The 17,455-nt window shown below is 36.2% G+C and overlaps 2 protein-coding genes across 2 annotated transcripts in view; one reads left to right on the top strand and one right to left on the bottom strand.

Annotated features, from left to right (window-relative positions):
* The window catches only part of il6st (interleukin 6 cytokine family signal transduce), a 29,571-nt gene extending 17,021 nt beyond the window's left edge, over positions 1-12,550 (top strand). Inside the window, exons 7-16 of the mRNA XM_065240531.2 lie at positions 2,054-2,219; positions 2,624-2,700; positions 2,792-3,020; positions 3,561-3,752; positions 7,994-8,101; positions 8,200-8,343; positions 8,446-8,586; positions 9,925-10,021; positions 10,981-11,062; positions 11,152-12,550. Of these exons, the coding sequence (XP_065096603.1) occupies positions 2,054-2,219; positions 2,624-2,700; positions 2,792-3,020; positions 3,561-3,752; positions 7,994-8,101; positions 8,200-8,343; positions 8,446-8,586; positions 9,925-10,021; positions 10,981-11,062; positions 11,152-11,688 (1,773 nt within the window). The 3' untranslated portion in view covers positions 11,689-12,550. The remainder of the gene's footprint in view (positions 1-2,053; positions 2,220-2,623; positions 2,701-2,791; positions 3,021-3,560; positions 3,753-7,993; positions 8,102-8,199; positions 8,344-8,445; positions 8,587-9,924; positions 10,022-10,980; positions 11,063-11,151) is intronic.
* Positions 12,551-13,600: 1,050 nt separating this feature from the next.
* LOC135718235 (lysozyme C-like) lies at positions 13,601-17,235 on the bottom strand. Its single transcript, XM_065240532.2, has 4 exons — positions 17,055-17,235; positions 16,152-16,316; positions 13,954-14,029; positions 13,601-13,842 (listed from the first exon to the last, which is right to left on the bottom strand). The coding sequence occupies exons 1-4, from the start codon at positions 17,179-17,181 to the stop codon at positions 13,776-13,778; spliced, it is 435 nt and encodes a 144-aa protein (XP_065096604.1). The 5' UTR covers positions 17,182-17,235; the 3' UTR covers positions 13,601-13,775.
* Positions 17,236-17,455: the final 220 nt, after the last annotated feature.

Here is a 17,455-nt window from a genome sequence, read left to right as displayed (position 1 = left end):
ACATGACTCGCGTTGCATTTATTAACTTTTACAAAGCATTTTGTAATTTGTGTAACTTTTTGGACACCTTTTTTACTTGGCCTAATCTATATATAATATTTCTGATTATATGGCATAGCTTTCTCCCCACCCAATGAGGCTAATAAAGTAACAATGAAAAATATGCTTAATCAATGGCCCGGCTAGAGGAAAGTAGCAGAAAATAACGACCCTGGCAGAGAATTCAAACTCTACTAGTTGCAATAGGCTATATAGTTTGTATGCGCCGTCAGCTCATCTTAACTTTATGGATGGGAGGTGCGAGTGAGTTTTTAAAAGAAGACATTTATAGGTAGAGTGGTCTGCAGAATAAAAAGCTTGTGAACAACTTTAAAATGTTATAACTCCATACCAACCCCCCCCCCCCCCCCCCGGCTGCATCCGCACCCCAGCACCCCCTACCGAAAATATCTTCCCGCGCCTCTGGACAGGGGTTACTCCTTCAAAAGTTTGATAAGAGTCTGGTAAAGTTTTATTGTTAGGCAAAGATAGCGGAGCCCAGTCAACCTGACGAGCGCAGCCGGGCCAGCAGAAAGCACACTATGTGAAAAAGTACACTTCCATAATAAGTGCTCTTTCTCCACGAACTAATTTTGTAGGCTACTTACTATTAAAAAATTTAGTTTAGTACTCCTTAAGCTAATCTTAAAAATATCTAAGTTTACATAACTGTGCTACTTTGAGATGAAAATTAACTAAAATGTACATACTGTTAGTTACCACTTATAGTACATTTAAAACAATAATGTCTTTGGGACAAACATGTTCTTCTATTTTTAAATTATGTTAAATTTTAACTACTGTTTTGAAGGAAACCTCGTCTAATGTAATTTTTTAATAAATAAAAATTAATAAAGTGAGCTAAATACTCTCTTTGTGGTAAAAGGAGCATTTTTAGCATTCACAAACATAAATAAAACTATTACAGTTATTAAAAACAATCAAAATGTATTAAGAAGCATGAGAAAAAGTTGAATGAACACATTTAGTTTGTAGATACTGCACTTTGCTTTTGCAATAGTGTTTTAGTTGTGTAAGGTCTTTCAAAGGCAGAGTGCAGTATCTGCATTTTGGGAGTCAAAGGTCACATCGGTGGTCATGGTTTTTATCTATAAAAAATTTCTTCCTACCAAGGCATTACATGAATGCATTACCACTTATCTACCTACAACATGTTTGGCTGGCTAGTGTAAAAACTTTAAAGCCATTTTTCTCAGTTTCAGTGTTTGCGTAGATACTGCACTTAGGCTTTGGAGGGCAGAACAGTGTACAGATTAAATGCTGTTTAAAATTGCAGTTTTAACGCAGCTTCAAAGGGCTCCAAATAATCCAAAACAAGGCATAAGGTCTTATCTGGAAAAACAATTGTCATTTCGGCAAGAAAAAAAATGCACTTTTTAAACCGCAACTTCTCATCTTGCACTAGCCGTGTAACGCACCAGCGTGACTTTACGTATTACGGAAGCATGTCGAAAGGTCACGCGTTACATATGTGAAACACACACTAGCAGACCATTTAAAACAATAAATGGACACAAAGAAATTGATTAGTATCATTCCACATCAACGTTGGAACAGTCCTCTTTCTCCACACTTGTAAATATTGGGCCGGAGTTTTGCATAGGTCATGCGTGACATTTCGACATGCTTACGCAATACGTAAGGCCGCACTGGCACGTCACATGGCTAGTGCATGTCTAAAGTACACTAGAGTTCAGATCGCTACTGTCTTTTACGTCAATAAAAGGCAACGGAATATAAAAATGGCATCTACTCCCATAAGTTTTTTTGGGGGGGCTGGGGTTTGCTACCGACAACAAAGCACATGTCAATAAAAGCCACATTTTCTTTTTTTTCTGTGGATGTGGATTACCTGCTGACCTGTATGTCCAAATATATGAAAAGTAGTAGTCATGTAAGCCTTACTCCAGAATCAAGAAGTTCTTGACAATACAATAGTTAGAGGACTCACCTGTATAAGAAGCTTTATTCATGAGTTTGATGATGTTTTCAGGTGCCTGAGGACTCCACAAGGCCATCCACAAGTTCCTTCAGACTGCAGGATCTGCAGCCCTACACCGAGTATGTGGTTCAGATGAGATGCAAACTTTGGGATAAAACATTTCAAAGCTACTGGAGTGACTGGAGCACCAATGCCACAAATCGCACTGCAGAATCCAGTATGAACCACAATATTCATCACATTCAGTAGGGATGCACCTTTTATATCTGCCAATAATTGGAAGGGCAGATAAAAACAATCTTTCCTTAAATCGGACTTCAGCCGGTGATCAGGACAGATTATTTTCTGTCACTCAGAAGGGGTAGAAAAACCCATTTAAACTACTACTGTGTGATTATTTGAAAAAGGGGTCACAATGACAACAGTGTTGCAGTTTGTGTACCCTCTTGAACTGAACTGAAATTTTGTATCGGTACATCCCAAATATTCAACAATATTCAATTACTTTTAAACATCATTGCCTAACCAGCTGATTTTGTTACTGTCAAGCTTTGCTTCAAGGGTATTATTAAATCTGCAATAAATGAATCACTCTCACTCATCATCTCTGTATATCCTCAGTGCCTGATGGCGAACCAGATCTGTGGCGTATCATCCAGCCCACTGCTCATAGCAGAAATGTTACATTAATATGGAAGGTACATTTCTATTTTGTATCTGACAAGTGATAAAATGTAAGTGTTTGGATGGTGCGAATGTTTACAGGTTAACGATTGTGTTGTATTACAGGCCCCTGATAAAGCTAATGGAAAAATCCTGAGATACAATATAATGATAATAAATATCAGTCAGACTGAAAGAAAAGTTATCAAACTGGACGACCACGATCGGATGAGACCATTTCTAATGTATTCATTGGAGCTGCTTCCAGAAAAGGCGGCCTTTATTCAAATGACTGCGGCCAATTCAGCCGGAGTATCGCCAACAGCAAATCTCTCCATTCCCGCGTCTAATAAAGGTATTGTATAGAAGGTGCACAAAAATATCAGATATATTATAAATTACTGATATGATTTTTGAGGATTAAAGCTCAAAACAACTATTTTAGTACAAGAATTTGCACAAATGTGACCCTGGACCACATAACCAGTCATAAGTAGCAAACAATGACTTGTATGGGTCAAAATTATGGACTTTTCTGTCATTCCAAAACTCATTACGATATTATTTAAAGATCGTGTTCCATAAAGATTTTTACCTTAAATATATCAAAAACTTTGGATTCAGTTGCTAAGGACTTTATTTTGTACAAATTTAAAAGTGATTTTCTCAAAGTTTTGATTTTTATCAGATTTTCAAATAGTTGTATATCGGCCAAATGTTGTCATATTCTAACAAACCATACATCAATGAAAGATTATTAATTCATTTTTTTAACGGATGATGTATAAATCTCAATAAAATTAAGGATCCTCGTGACTTGTTTTATACAAATATAAAAATCACACAAATTGTTTGGGTTAATAATGCACGGTGTGATGTGGTTGTGTTGTTGTAGAGCCTGATGAAGGCGTGAAGCATGTGAGCTGCTCTCAGCGTAATGGACAGCTGTGGGTTGAATGGATGCCATCTAATGACAAACAACCCTTTCAATATCTGCTGGAGTGGCAGAAGATCCCTCCAGATGTCAATCAGACAGGCAGACACTGGCAGAGAGTGAATGCAAATGTCAGCAACACCACACTGAACGGTACTAACGCTATATCTCTATAGTTTATTTCCTGACATTGTTAAGCAATGATCAGTTGTTCGTACTTTCAGACAATAGGGCTTTTCACACTTAGTTATTCTAAACCCCAGTGCCCGGTTGCATGAAAGTCCTTAAGCTAATGCCGCTTTTCCATTGCATAGTACCCCATGGTTTAGTTTAGTTTGGGTCGGGTCAGCTCACCTCACTTTGGCGTGGTTAGCTTTTCCATCGAGTTTAGTATCACTTCGCAGTGGGAGGGATTATAGGCGTGTCGTTATATTTGCGTTTCCTACTGCTGTGACATCATACAAGTGAGAGCGTTGGACATTCCCATACATTTATTATTTCTCAGTCCGCCACAAAATTAAAATTGGCCACCACAAATAGATGTTTGCACATCGCGCCTCATTGAAGTTGCATTTAAGCATATAATGCTGAGGTGCTCGTTGCGAATGTGCCGCCACAAACTGCAAGTTTGGAAAAAACTGTTATGGTGTCCCTGATTCGCAACCTGTGGATGTTTGTTTGTGAGTTTGGGAACTTATAGCAGAGCACAGATGACAAAATTTTTTTGAGACAGTGCAAGCTAGCCTAGCACAGGTAAAGCTAATCTACATTATAGCAATGACGTTGCAGTGACGATTCTCTCAGACCAATCAGTGACCTACAGTGTTTTTGCTTCACGTTTGGTATCAGCTCGGGTCGCTTGGAACCCCAACCGAGGTGGTACGAAAAAAGTATCGGGTACTACGTACTGCACCCAATAAAAAAGCTCCCAAAAGTAAGCTGACCCAAACTAAACTAAACCGTGGGGTACTATGCAATGGAAAAGCGCCATAAGAAATCCCTTAAATATAAGGTTAAGGGTACCCTTAATAAAAAATGGGTTGCAAGAAAAACCCTTAAGGGAACCATAAGGCTGTTAATAAGTATTTACCCTTAAATGCTAAAGTATTACCTGCTATGTGTTGCAACAAAGTCCTTAAGTCCCATTTTCCCTTAAAAACTTATAACAGGTCCCTATATGTCACACGCGATGCCTGATTTTATGGTTATTTAAGAAAATGAAGTACCAATTCCCATTTCTTACGATCAAAATAATCCCTACAGAAAAGTTATGCGCATTTATTAGTAGAATAGCGGTTTGATCGTCTGTCAATTTAAAGTGCAATTTAAAGTTTAATAGGTTTCGTACATGCGGCACTTTACAGTCTGTTATTTGCGATGTTTCATTGTACACAAATCCGCCGTGTGTTGAGCTGCGTGCGTTGATTTGTATACGCTGTGAGATTTTGGAACTATAGCAACCGCTTCTCCGCTGCCGTGTTTTGGCAGAGACTACTAGGGATGGGACAGTATGAAAATTTCATATCATGATTATAGTGACCAAAGTTAGCGCGGTTATCAGTATTATCATGGTTTTGTTAAATAAGATGGAAATGTTCAAAAAGAACTGAAACACACACTGAAAACTATTTTTTAAAAAGTTTTAAGGTACAAACTTTAAAGGTACAGTTAACTGTTTGTAAAACTTTAACTGGTACAAAATTGTTCCTTAAGATCATTAGGTTATAATATTGTACCCCATAAGGTACAACACTTCAATGTGTTGTTTACCCATAAAGGTACAAAAAGGTACCTTTTAGGGTACCATCACAGCGACAGAAAAAGGAACAACTTTGTACCTTTTTTTTCTGACTGTGTGTGAAAAACCATATTGTTTCTGCAGCAGGCAAGCAATACTTGTTCATTTCAGTATTAAGGTAAAAAGGAATAGTTCACCAATAGTTCAATATTTCTGAAATGAAGCAATGGGTTTTTGTAATGTTTGGTCAACTCTCTCATAACTGCGTACTGCTATAGTTTATTAAGCTAAAAAGATAAATGTTTTTTTTTTTTCATAAACTGATCGCTTCAATGCAGAAAACAATAACTGTTAATAACTGTATGGATTAATTTTTGATGGATGGATTTGCCTTTTGGAGCTTTATAATGGCATTGGATAGTAGGGATGGGCATAATTAATCGACGATCGATAATTGATTGTTAAGAATTTCGTCGATAACGTTAATTTGTTATCAATTAATCGAATGCATTTTTTTTTGTCTAACTCCTGTTTCACAAATACTCCGTATGCAGTGCGTTTGCGTACGTGTGCGGCGAATCCGTCAAGCACCCGTTGCAGTTTTGCAATGCTTTATTTATCTCCACATATATCATAAATAAAAATAAGCAGAGTAACTTTGCAAGTCTACCCTTCCACATTATATATTTCCTACTATGTATGTATATGATTTCCAAATAATAAACGAGAGTATTCAACGACAAAAAAGCGTCTCATATGGAAATAAATCCTCACAATATTATTATTTCTCAAAACTTTATGACAAAAATAAGCAACTGTATTCCTACAGTTATTCAAAGATGCACACATTATTCCGCATATATTTCAATATTATACAAAAGTATTCATATAATGGCACGTCTCATATGGCAAATAAATATCCTCACATTAACATAACAGCATAATGAAATGAATAAACAGACAATGAAACAGGATTGAAATATAAATTGTATTATTATTACCGGAAAAAAGCAATATTGCTAAAATAACCTCTGAGGTAAATGCGTCAAAAACGCTGTTACCCGCACAATAAGTCTAAATGAGCAATAAAAGTGAAACAAACATTATTAGGCCATGTCTCAAAACTTTATATGACAAAAAATATTTTAAAGAAATGTATACTTACAGTTATTCAAAGATGCACACATTATTCCATATTACTCCCGTTTATGAGCACGTTTGTCTCTGGCCTCGCTCTGTTATGTAATAGATTGACAGGTGCGCATCTCCGTCTTTCAAACATATATAATTTTGTAATTACTACCTTAGGAACATTAGCCATGATTTTATCATTGTGAAAATGTTTTTTTTTTTTTTTGCAGATTAAAAACGATTTGTATTTCCGCAATTTTACTACAAATACCATGGTTATGGTATATTGTGGAGTTGGAGACCATAGTAAATTTGTGTCTACTGTTGTTTTACAACAAATAAAAACTAAAAGATATGTTAGTATAATTAAACAATGGTGAATGGAGCTCACAAAACGCACGCTGTTTCACACATACTCTGTATGCGGAATAAGCCAAGTTAGCGCTGAGGTACCTGTGCATCCCAGTCAGTCTCCTCGGAGCGGGTATTTTCGGCGGCGGCTGGACTGACGGTCACCATGGGTTGCGGTCGCGTCTGACCCCAAAACATGCTTTTATTTCTCAAAAAAAAAATCAGTAGACTGGTGCAGAAGTTTTATGCGAGTTACTAAAGTTAGTTATTTTTCACGAGGCTTTAATGCCTAATTTGTTATAGCCTAATGTTAGGAAGGCTAATATCTTGCACTTTCTTCTGGCTTGAATAATTTTGAGTTACATTTTGACAAAACCTTTCAGATCTAAGTATTATGTTTTTTGTTTAATTTAATGTTAAACATGAATCTGTTTTTTTTATTTTGGAACTAATGAGGTCTCTGTTTAAGAACGCTGGCTCGCAGCTGCAGGTTCCGCTGCTTTAGAGCACCGCACATGCACGCACATATATGTTTGAAACATAGTTTAACTGTCTGCCACAAGTTGATCTTGTAATAAAGGAATCATCGAGGAAAATCACACTGTATATTTGTATTCATTGCATTTTTTAAGTATAAAAGTTAAATAACAAATTTTATTATAAAAATATTAATGATTAATCGATAGTCGATCGTTAATTCTCCCGACGATCGACAAAGAAAATTTAATCGAATGCCCATCCCTATTGGATAGTGTCTCATTTTTAATTCTTCAAAGAGTCATGATATTATTTAATAGAACTCATACGGTCATTAGCTGAAAGAAGAAAGTCATATATACCTAGGATGGCTTGAGGATGAATAAAACATGGGGTGAACTATCCCTTTAACAAGTTATAAGGTCACATTGACACATTAGCACTTCAACTGAGTGCCTCTACTTACATGTGTAAAGACAGCAAAAGATTAAATTAATGAAAATATTGTTGAAAAATGTGGTCATTATTAAAGCAAACACTCAGCAATCTGGCATAGACACTTTTCTATAAAGGGTCACAGTAGAAAAACTAAACTTATGTCTGTGCAGTTACATTGTAAACCAGATCCTTTGATTTTAAACTGACAATCAATGTTGCTGCCATTAAAGTTAACCGAATGCATTTCTCCTTTATCAAGGTAATTTTGAGCCGTTCAAGCGATACAACATATCTGTGTATACAATATATGACAACCACAGCTATGCAGGACGACCAGTGACCATAGCAGCCTACACTAAACAAGGACGTATGTATCTTAATTATGTCATGAGGTTAGGATTCCCTTGTCGTCTTGTCTATAGGACATTGATTTTAGCAAAGCTGTTCTCTGTTTTTTCCATGTAGCTCCACTAGAGGGCCCGAGTGCTAAAGTTGATAAATCTAAGAAAACCAGTGCTGAGGTAACATGGAATGACATACCCCTGGACAAGCGACAAGGATTCATCACCAACTACACCATCTACTATAAGACAGGAAACATCGAGCAGTGTATGTTTAACACCTCATCCACTTTAATGATTTTAGTGTAGGATTGAAGGTTTCAGAAGCACAAACATCTGTCTGATGTGTACTGTGTGTGTGTTTGAACAGCTGTGACGGTGAACTCTGACGTTCGCTCGCATGTGTTGACCGATCTTATCAGTGAAAGCGAGTATGTGGTTCACGTCATGGCATCAACCATAGCAGGCTCCAAAAACGGAACCAATTTTAATTTCAAAACAATGAAGTACGGTACGTGTTTTATCTTATATTTGTTTTTTAATTGTTGGGTGATGATGCAAGATTGTTATTGTGACAAACTAATTAATTTAAGCATAATTGATTGAAACCCATGACCAGGGGCGTCGGACTGGGGGTAAAACCAGAACTGATTACCAGGGCCCCAATGGAAGAAAGGGCCCTTGAAAAGTCTGGAATATATTTTATTTTACCTGGATATTTTCATTTCCTAATTAAATTTCATAATGAATGTCAGATGAAATGTAGTGTATTGGCTGATTAACTGTTTGACTGACTACATTTTGTATAAGTAAAAACTAAAATCTAAAGTCTCATGGTCCCACCCCTTGCTAATGCGCCAAATGGTTTAGTGCATCTGCACGAGCCTTTTGTTTACGTTTTTGAGCGTCTGGTGGAGCGCAAATGTCTGCGGTTCAATTCTCTTTCTTAAAGAAAGCTAAATCAGGCCACCAAAAAAGACATGAAAGACAGGAGAAAGAAAAAAACAAAATGAGGGGAAACGATTTTGTGACTGTCACTGAATACTTTTCAAAGAAAGGTGAGCACAAACTAGAACACATAATCTATAGTGCTAAACTGTTTAAATATCCCCGCGATTATTAATGCTAAAATGAAATAATGAAAAAGCAGAACATACACTTTCAGATGATAATTTGGTTATAGACTACATGCAATTTGAGGTGAAAGGCTAAATAAATAAACTGTATACTAATGCTGTTTGCATACAAAACTCCGTTATAATAGCCTAATTTGAAACATGTTTATTTTTAAATGAAAAGTATATAATATCTAAAATTAGCAATAATAGGCTAATCAGTGTCATAGCTAGCTTGGTAGTAGCCTACATATCATGTCAACATTATATTATAAACGCCAGTGGGCATTTACTGGGGAATAAACTTTAGTATAACCTACTTTTGAGGAAGCTATAGCATGTAAGCAATAGCATTTGTTTCGTTTTGCCTTTTTTCTCTAGATTAAAATGACTTGTGACAGTGAAGTTTTGTTTGTCTTTTATTATGTATGTTAATGTACAAAACTAGAATGGCATATTTAAAATTTTATTTATGCCTTAAAGTAAAAAGCATAATAAAAATAAATGTTCTATGTAATGTAAAAATGTAATGTCTTGTTCATTCAGCAAAATAAAATATGACTGAATCAAGTCTGGTTTGGTTATCATACAGTTTGTTCATGTAGTGATTAGAAAACTAAAATGGAAAAATGGGGGCCCATCAGGACTGCCTATGCATAGGGCCAGGGACCTTGTGCTACGCCCCTGTCCATGACTTGTATTTATTTCTTATTTGTGTGTTTTGGTATGTGAAGCTGATGGACAAGTGGAGGTGATTGTGGTGCTGGTGTGTCTCGGCTTTCTGTTCCTCAGCATCTTCATCATAATGTTCTGTCTGCGGAAGAGAGAAACGTGAGTCTGTGCTTTCATCACTTTATAAATGAATTCAACATTCACTAAAACTTTTAAGTTACTGGGGCCGTACCCTTTATAAACGGTCCAAATATGTACCATTTAGGTACATATATGTATCTTTGAACTGCCAATATGTACTTTTAAAGTACTAATATGCAATTTTTGGGTACAAAGGTGTACCTTTTTGAAAGGGTACTGTCCCAGTGACAACTTTGTACCTTTATTTCTGAGAGTATACTCGTATACTATCTTTAATGCATCATAAAAAAGTCTATATATTTGGCAGATGTAAAGCATACATATGTATTTTTTTGTGTCCATTTTTATTTTATTTTATTATTATTGTAACAGCTCAGGTATGTTCAAGGAGCAACATGTTTGTGTAATTTCTAAAGATTTTAGTTCTGTTTTGAATAAGGGGTTGGAAGTGAATGCTTTTTAGTTTTTTATCCGTTTCATCGATTAACCGAAAAATAATCGACAGATTAATCGATTATTAAAATAATCGTTACTTGCAGCCCTAATCTGCTGCAGCCATGGTAAGGCAGCAAAGTCTTTGGTTATTATGCTAGAATGAGAGTATAGTTCCTAGCCATATCGGCCTAGAAAATCTCAACTTTTAATTTTCTGTCGGTCTTAGTAGACAATGTAACTACAGAAGACTCAAGTTTTAAATAGGAAAAATATCGAAACTCTTTGGTTACTTTTGAGTGCAATGCTAATAGTCCAATCGGATTCAATGGATTATGCTAAGCTATGCTAAAAGTGTTACCAACAGACCCGAAGATCGGCTTAATGACTCCCAAAATGGTAAAAATAGATGTTTAACTCTAGAGGAACTTCTAGAATTTTCAAAAAAAAAGTGGAGTGTCCCTTTCACATCAATGTGATTAAACTCATTGAGGTTATTGAGGCAGATAATGGTGTGTAATCATGTTTTGTTTCATCTGTTTCAGGATAAAGCAGCTGTTTTGGCCGCAGGTGCCAGACCCCTCAGTCAGCTCTATTGCCCACTGGTCACCTGATTTTCCGAAAAAGGTCAACTTGATTCCCATCCCAGTTTATTTACAGACCGTTATATATTTGATCTACCACACAAAGCATAACACTTTTAAACCTCTCAACAGGCCGCCATGCCCAAAGAAGATGTTAGCGTGGTGGAAGTGGACGTGTTTGACGGGAAGTCTTTGTGTGAGGAAGACAAGATCGTGCTGCCGCTGAAGAAAGACAAATATCTCTCTGAGGAGCACAGCAGCGGCATCGGGGGCTCGTCCTGCATGTCCTCCCCTCGGCACAGCGTATCCGACAGCGATGAGGGCGACTCTGGCCAGACCACGGCCAGCACGGTGCAGTACTCGTCTGTGGTGGCGAGCGAATACAAGGGCCAAACCCCTAACCATCAGCCTCATGTGTTTGCTCGCTCTGAGTCCACACAGCCGCTGCTGGATTGCGAGGAACATCCGGAGCATCTCAATGATTCCAGAAACTCTTACTTTAAAAGAAGCAAAGGAGTCGAGCTGGGCGGTCTCGTTCAGGAAGGGGAGGAGCCGAATGATAGCTCTCTTACTTTCTGTCCAATGGAGGAGATGTCCCCCATTGTAGAGGACACACCCACCTCCACTTCTTGTTACATGCCACAGCAGAGTGGCTATCGACCTCAGTAGAGAAAACATGAATACCGATGTGCTTGTCTCAGATTCGATGGTGCCTCAAGCTATTAGCAAGTTTTCCATTTTAGGTCACTTTGGCATTTTGAAGAGCTGTGATGATCTTTCATATCTGCTTGCACCCAGTGTAAGCTTGCATTGAATAAGAGATCTTTTTTGTTTATTTACTTCTAATCAAAATTTATACTTGGTTGTTGCATTACTAACCTTGTTTAAAATGATTTTGCTATTCAAAGCTGCTTCTTATATCGATAGACTGAAGATAAAGATGCTTTATTTTCTTTTTACTGACAGATGATTGGTCAGTCTTGATGATATTTTGAGGTGGTGTGTGACCTCGACTGCTTCAGTGTGATCACAGAATGTTTACATTTCAAACATAATAAACTAAAAGTCAAGGCACGTTACCGCCACATTACCCGTGTCCAATAGCTGAATGTATTTATATGCTTTGTGTTATCTTACCTGTGAATGGTGCAGTAACATATACACAATTATTCAAAGACTGTTCAACAAATTACCAATGAATTGTGAAGAGTTGCCACATTAAGTTAAAGACACACTTTCTGTAATATATTCTGTCTTATTACTTGATGTTAAATGTCAATATGGTGGGAGAAAACTATATTTTTTAGTTGCCTAAAATCTCTAAGTATTAGTTTTATATTATCAATAATATTCTGAGTTAATGTTTTTTATATACAAAAAAAATTCATTTACCTGCATTTCAATATGTTTCATTGCTTCCACCACGATTAAACTGACACTACACTGAAATGCAGTATTTTCATTGCATGCCATTTTACATGTATATTCTCATTGATGTGTACTTCATACTATGTTAAATAAACACGTATGGATAAAAAACATTTGTGTAACCTCATTGATTCTTGCTGTCACTTATGTGCTGTAGAGCAGAGGTTCTCAAAGTAGGGTCCGGGGACTCCTTGTGATCCTCAATGTTTAGCCACGGGGTCCATGAAATAATTTGTTATAAATTAGATAACTCTGTGGTGTTATTAAGGAGATATTAGTCTTGCTACTGTTGACTTTATAAAAGCTTTTAAGAGCATTTAAAAAGTTTAATAGTTGAGTCCAAATGTAATGCAAAAAACAACCCTCTTAAAAACAACACTTTGAGGTAAGAATATGTTTAGTAACTATTCAAAATTTAAGAGGGGGTCCTTTGAGGGGGGTCCTGGCTGCAAAAAGTTTGAAAAACCCTGCTGTAGAGCTAAATGGGCTCACCGAGCAACTTACAGTATTTTTCTCTAGAAAATCAGTGTCTGTTACTAATGGAAAATTAAGGTTACTTTTAATTTGCATTAATATTTGATCAGTATTATGAGTAAATAAATGTTATTACAGTAGATTTTCACAATATGTTCCATATAGGACAATAACACCACCCAAGGTCTGTAAGACAATCCATCTTATTTGCTCATTCAGGATAAATGCATTTGGCTTCCCTTAGTTTTATTGGCTCTTTCATAAAATCTGCACTAATAATAAACATATGACACTCCAATTATATCAACAATACCAAATCAAAATAAAATAATTTTTTCCTACAATGGAAGTCAGTGATGCCCCAAATATGCTTTGTTACAAACATTCTTCAAAATGTCTTCCTTTGCGGAGATGGTTGCCGCACTTAAGCTCAAAAAGATTCGCTTTCCAGGATCGATGCTTCTAAAAAAATTTGATAATCTGGGGTCCCTTCCTTAGGTGTATTTTTAAGAGTTGATTTTGCTTGAGCATTCATATAAAGGTATTACTTCACTGATGTATTTTTTTGCTCCATGTTTTGTTAATAAAGGTTTGTTAATTTTGTTTATAAAGGTTTGTAACAACTTGAGGGTTACTTTAGATAAGAGCTTGCGTGTAAATATAAATTAAACATTGCATCTTTACAATCATAGAGACATTCTTTATTGATTAATCATGCAGCTGTTTTCTTTTACTGTTGTAGTATATAACAATTGGCTATGCATACTTAAGAAATAAAATCACATGAAACATATTTCTTTGCATGAAAAAATATTTTAACATTATGCGATTTGCAACATATGAGAAAAAAATCGTTAAACTCCACATCCTGCAATATATGGATTCAAATCACGGTTCTTGCATTTGTTTATCCAACCGTACCTAAACAAAAACAGAGTGTATTATGCAGAGATGGGATTTACTTAACAATTATTTGAATGTGTTTTATATAGCCGCAAGTAAACAGAAATGCTCGAACAAAATTTAACTCACCATGCAGAAATGCCTTGCTGCCTCGCTATGATCTTGGCACAATTAACAGATAAAGAAATGTCATCGCTCAGCAGGTCTATCAGAGGAAGAACAACAATGATGAATACATTACGTACGGTAAATGCTGTTATGACCAGAATGAGATAGCAATCTAGTAATAACAGTTAATAACCAAGGATTACTAATAATTATATGATGTTTTTTTATGGCACCTTTTAAGAAGCCAAGGTCACTTCACAAAATTAATACAATCAATAGACAAACAAAATATAACAGACAGTCAGAAAGGGAACATTCAAAAGAACAGAGGTTGCCAACAAGTAACTAAAATATTTAACATTAGAGGTCAAGCAATCAGATGATAAACATCACTTAGTCTATATTACAGTTTTTCTCGATTGCAAAAACACTATAACAAGGCTTTTGAAAACCATAACACCATTTTTCAAGAAGCACAATCATTTTGCTGAACTATAAACACTACTCCCCTGCTTTAACATGTGAGTCAGATTTCGTAAACTTTTACTTCATAACTCTACACACAGATCCCTACATTTCTCAGTGCTTACACCATCTGGTCATATGGAAAGCACAAGCATTCAATACTCAATTCAATACTCACTCAAGTCAGCACAGCTTAGGCTCAATTAGCAAACAATTACCAAAGTGGAAACACTAAAAGTCAAAATTGAACACCCATCAATCAGATCCTTCAATAGATAGATAGAAGGGCACGAATCAGTTCACTGAACTTTGGAACAATGGATTTACAGAGAAATGAAGGAATAGGTCGAGGAGAAGGAGGGGGAAGAGGAAGAAGAGGAGGGAAAGAGGGAGAACATGGTGAAAGAGGAGGAGCGAGACGAAGGGAAAGGTGACAAGCAGTCTCAGATGAAATTCGAGCCACTCTAGCTGACCATGTCCTTGTCCATAGAATGACTATGAGGGGGGCTGAGCAACGAGTAAAGCGTAATTTGAGTCGCTTCACCGTCACCTCATCTTCAGAGCCTTCAGGGAGGAAAACAGATAGATGTACTTCCAGTAAGACTGCTCTGTACAGTAACTTTAGTGTGCATACACTGTTGGACTATGCTACTGGAATAAAGAAATGCATCAAATTGCCTTCCGTACAGATCAACATATCAGAAGATGAATGCCAGGGGTGGATCATGCAAGAGGATGTTACCTTCGCTGTTTGGCAATGGCCAATATAGCCTGTGATGTGGAGGAGATTCTCTGGCCTGACCCAGAATAAAGACGGGATGTTGAGGAGGAATCATTTTTAAAAAAAAAATACAGTTGTGCTGTGTAGCACATGAATGAATATAAATGTGCTAATGCATACATTGATTGTGTCTTTGTTGGTCATATGAAAAGGTTTTTGAGGAAGAGAACTACAAGCAACTTACCAGTTTTGGATATATTGTTTTGAATGTATTGCACCAGTGTGTAATACTATGTTGTGGGTGTGTGTGTGTGTGTGTGTGTTTGTGTGTGTGTGTGTGTGTGTGTCTTTGAAAGCTTTTGTGTGAAAAATACTAGAAAATAATAAATCATAACTTAAGAGTGCACTTTACTTTGGATTGTGCACTAATGGTGAACTACACTGAAGTCTGCTTTAACTGTTGAACTAAGGGGTTATCATTTCAACATTAATGCATAGCATATTAGGGTGTTTTCACACCTAGTGTCGTTTGAGCCCTCCAAACGCTCTCGGAGCAGTTCAGGGTATATATGTGAACAAACCAAGTGATCTCAGACCCCCCTAAAAGGACCCAAAAGAAATTGAACCACAAAAGAACCCAAAAGCAAACCTTACTCAGACCACCACGTTCTTTTGTGCTTCGATTTCTTTTTGACATGTGAAAGCAATGAGGTCACGGTCTGGTTCGCGTGTCATTTGGACATTGTATCAAAATAAACTGTTGCACAGAAAGCTGGGGTCTGAGTTCTTATGAAGTTGTGATGTGAACAAGAAAGGGTCTAAAATCATTTCAGTTCTGAAGAGGACCAAAAAAAGAACTGGGTCTTCTTTTGAGTCTACTATATTGTGAACACCAAAAGGACTGAGGTCACATTCGGCTAGTTCCTTTTCTGGTTTACTTTAAGTGAACTGGGTTTGGTTCTTTTAAAATGAACTATAGTGAAAACGCCCTTATTTGATGTTCCACTTTTACTGTTGTCAAGGGACTTCTTACCTGAACAGTTGATATTACAGCCATTGCTGGTACGCCCAGGGGTTCGACCATCATAGCACCAATAACGACTGTTGATCTGGAAAATCCCATAGTCTGTTGATCCATCAGTGTTGTGGTTGATGGCTTGTGTGTTGTAACTAGACTCCGAATTTGTTAAGCAAACCCCTTAAAGAATGGAAGAATATAACAAAGACAAAACATTCTAGGTGAAATTGTGTTTGAGACAGATATTCATAAACATGCTTTAAATGTTAAGATTTTTCTTCTTCTAAAAAGAGCTGAAAAAAACCTTCTTAAACCTCCTTGTCTAAACTAAATGTAAGTTTAAAATTAAAAAATGTCAGTATAAAATGACAAAATGTTCATTTATTGAATGATTTACAGTTCTGTGAACCCAGATGAAAAAGTAGTACACTTCCATAATGTAATTAAAGTGATCTATTTTCTCGCACTAATCTTGAATTTAATATACTAAAAATTATTCTTTAGTACTTATTAAAATAATCTTAAGAACATCTAAGTGTACTTATTTGTGTTATTTTGAGACACCATGAATATAAACTAAAATGTGCTTTTAACATACTATCTCTGTATTAAAATATGTATTTAGTTAACACTTGTATTAAACTTGAACCCATCTTACATACATTTTTACATCTCCAAATTAATTTTTCACACATTTTAGTTCATATTCATGGTGTCTCAAATAGCACAGATAAGTACACTTAGATGTTTTTAAAAGTATCTTAAGAAGTACTAAAGAAGAATTTTTAGTATATTAAATACAAAATTAGTGCATGAAATTAGAGCACTTTAAGTACATTATTGAAGTGTACTACTTTTTCACCTGGGAAAGCTCAACTACTCAGCTAAGACTGAAGTAATAATATATAAACTACTCACAATCAGCCAGACTGACACCTGTATCGACATCCATGCCATAGGCTTTCAGAGCCCTTGCTAGCTCACATCTCTCAAATATCTTGGCATTTGCAGCCAGAATGAGCAGAAGAAACACAATAACCTTCATGATGTTTCTGTGATAGCTGTCAGAGTATGTTCTGTCCCTGAGTGCAAAGTTTATATTAAAGGAAATAGGGAAATTACCATTTCACCATAAATAACTTCCTCAAAATGCAGTATCTATATGACTGCTTTCTTTTTGGGCTGAACCAACTTTAAAAAACAGTTGTTTTACAGTAATAATTGGAAGCTGTGGCTCTCAGAAAACTTCACACTGTAAAAAAATATCAGAAAAAACTCCTCATAACAATTCTTATCCAAATAACTTATTTACTGATATT

Source organism: Paramisgurnus dabryanus, chromosome 10 (assembly GCF_030506205.2).
Source record: "Paramisgurnus dabryanus chromosome 10, PD_genome_1.1, whole genome shotgun sequence".
NCBI lineage: Eukaryota > Metazoa > Chordata > Actinopteri > Cypriniformes > Cobitidae > Paramisgurnus > Paramisgurnus dabryanus.
This window is presented reverse-complemented; position numbering and strand designations above follow the sequence as displayed.

What these genes read in the sequence shown, in the direction of transcription:
- LOC135718235 (XM_065240532.2), bottom strand. Translation starts at nt 17,181, where the DNA reads ATGAAGGTTATTGTGTTTCTTCTGCTCATTCTGGCTGCAAATGCCAAG. An exon ending in AGGTGTCAGTCTGGCTGATT is followed by an intron (nt 16,317 to 17,054) that starts GTGAGTAGTTTA and finishes CCATTCTTTAAG; the next exon opens with GGGTTTGCTTAACAAATTCG. An exon ending in CAGCAAGGCATTTCTGCATG is followed by an intron (nt 13,843 to 13,953) that starts GTGAGTTAAATT and finishes GTTTTTGTTTAG; the next exon opens with GTACGGTTGGATAAACAAAT.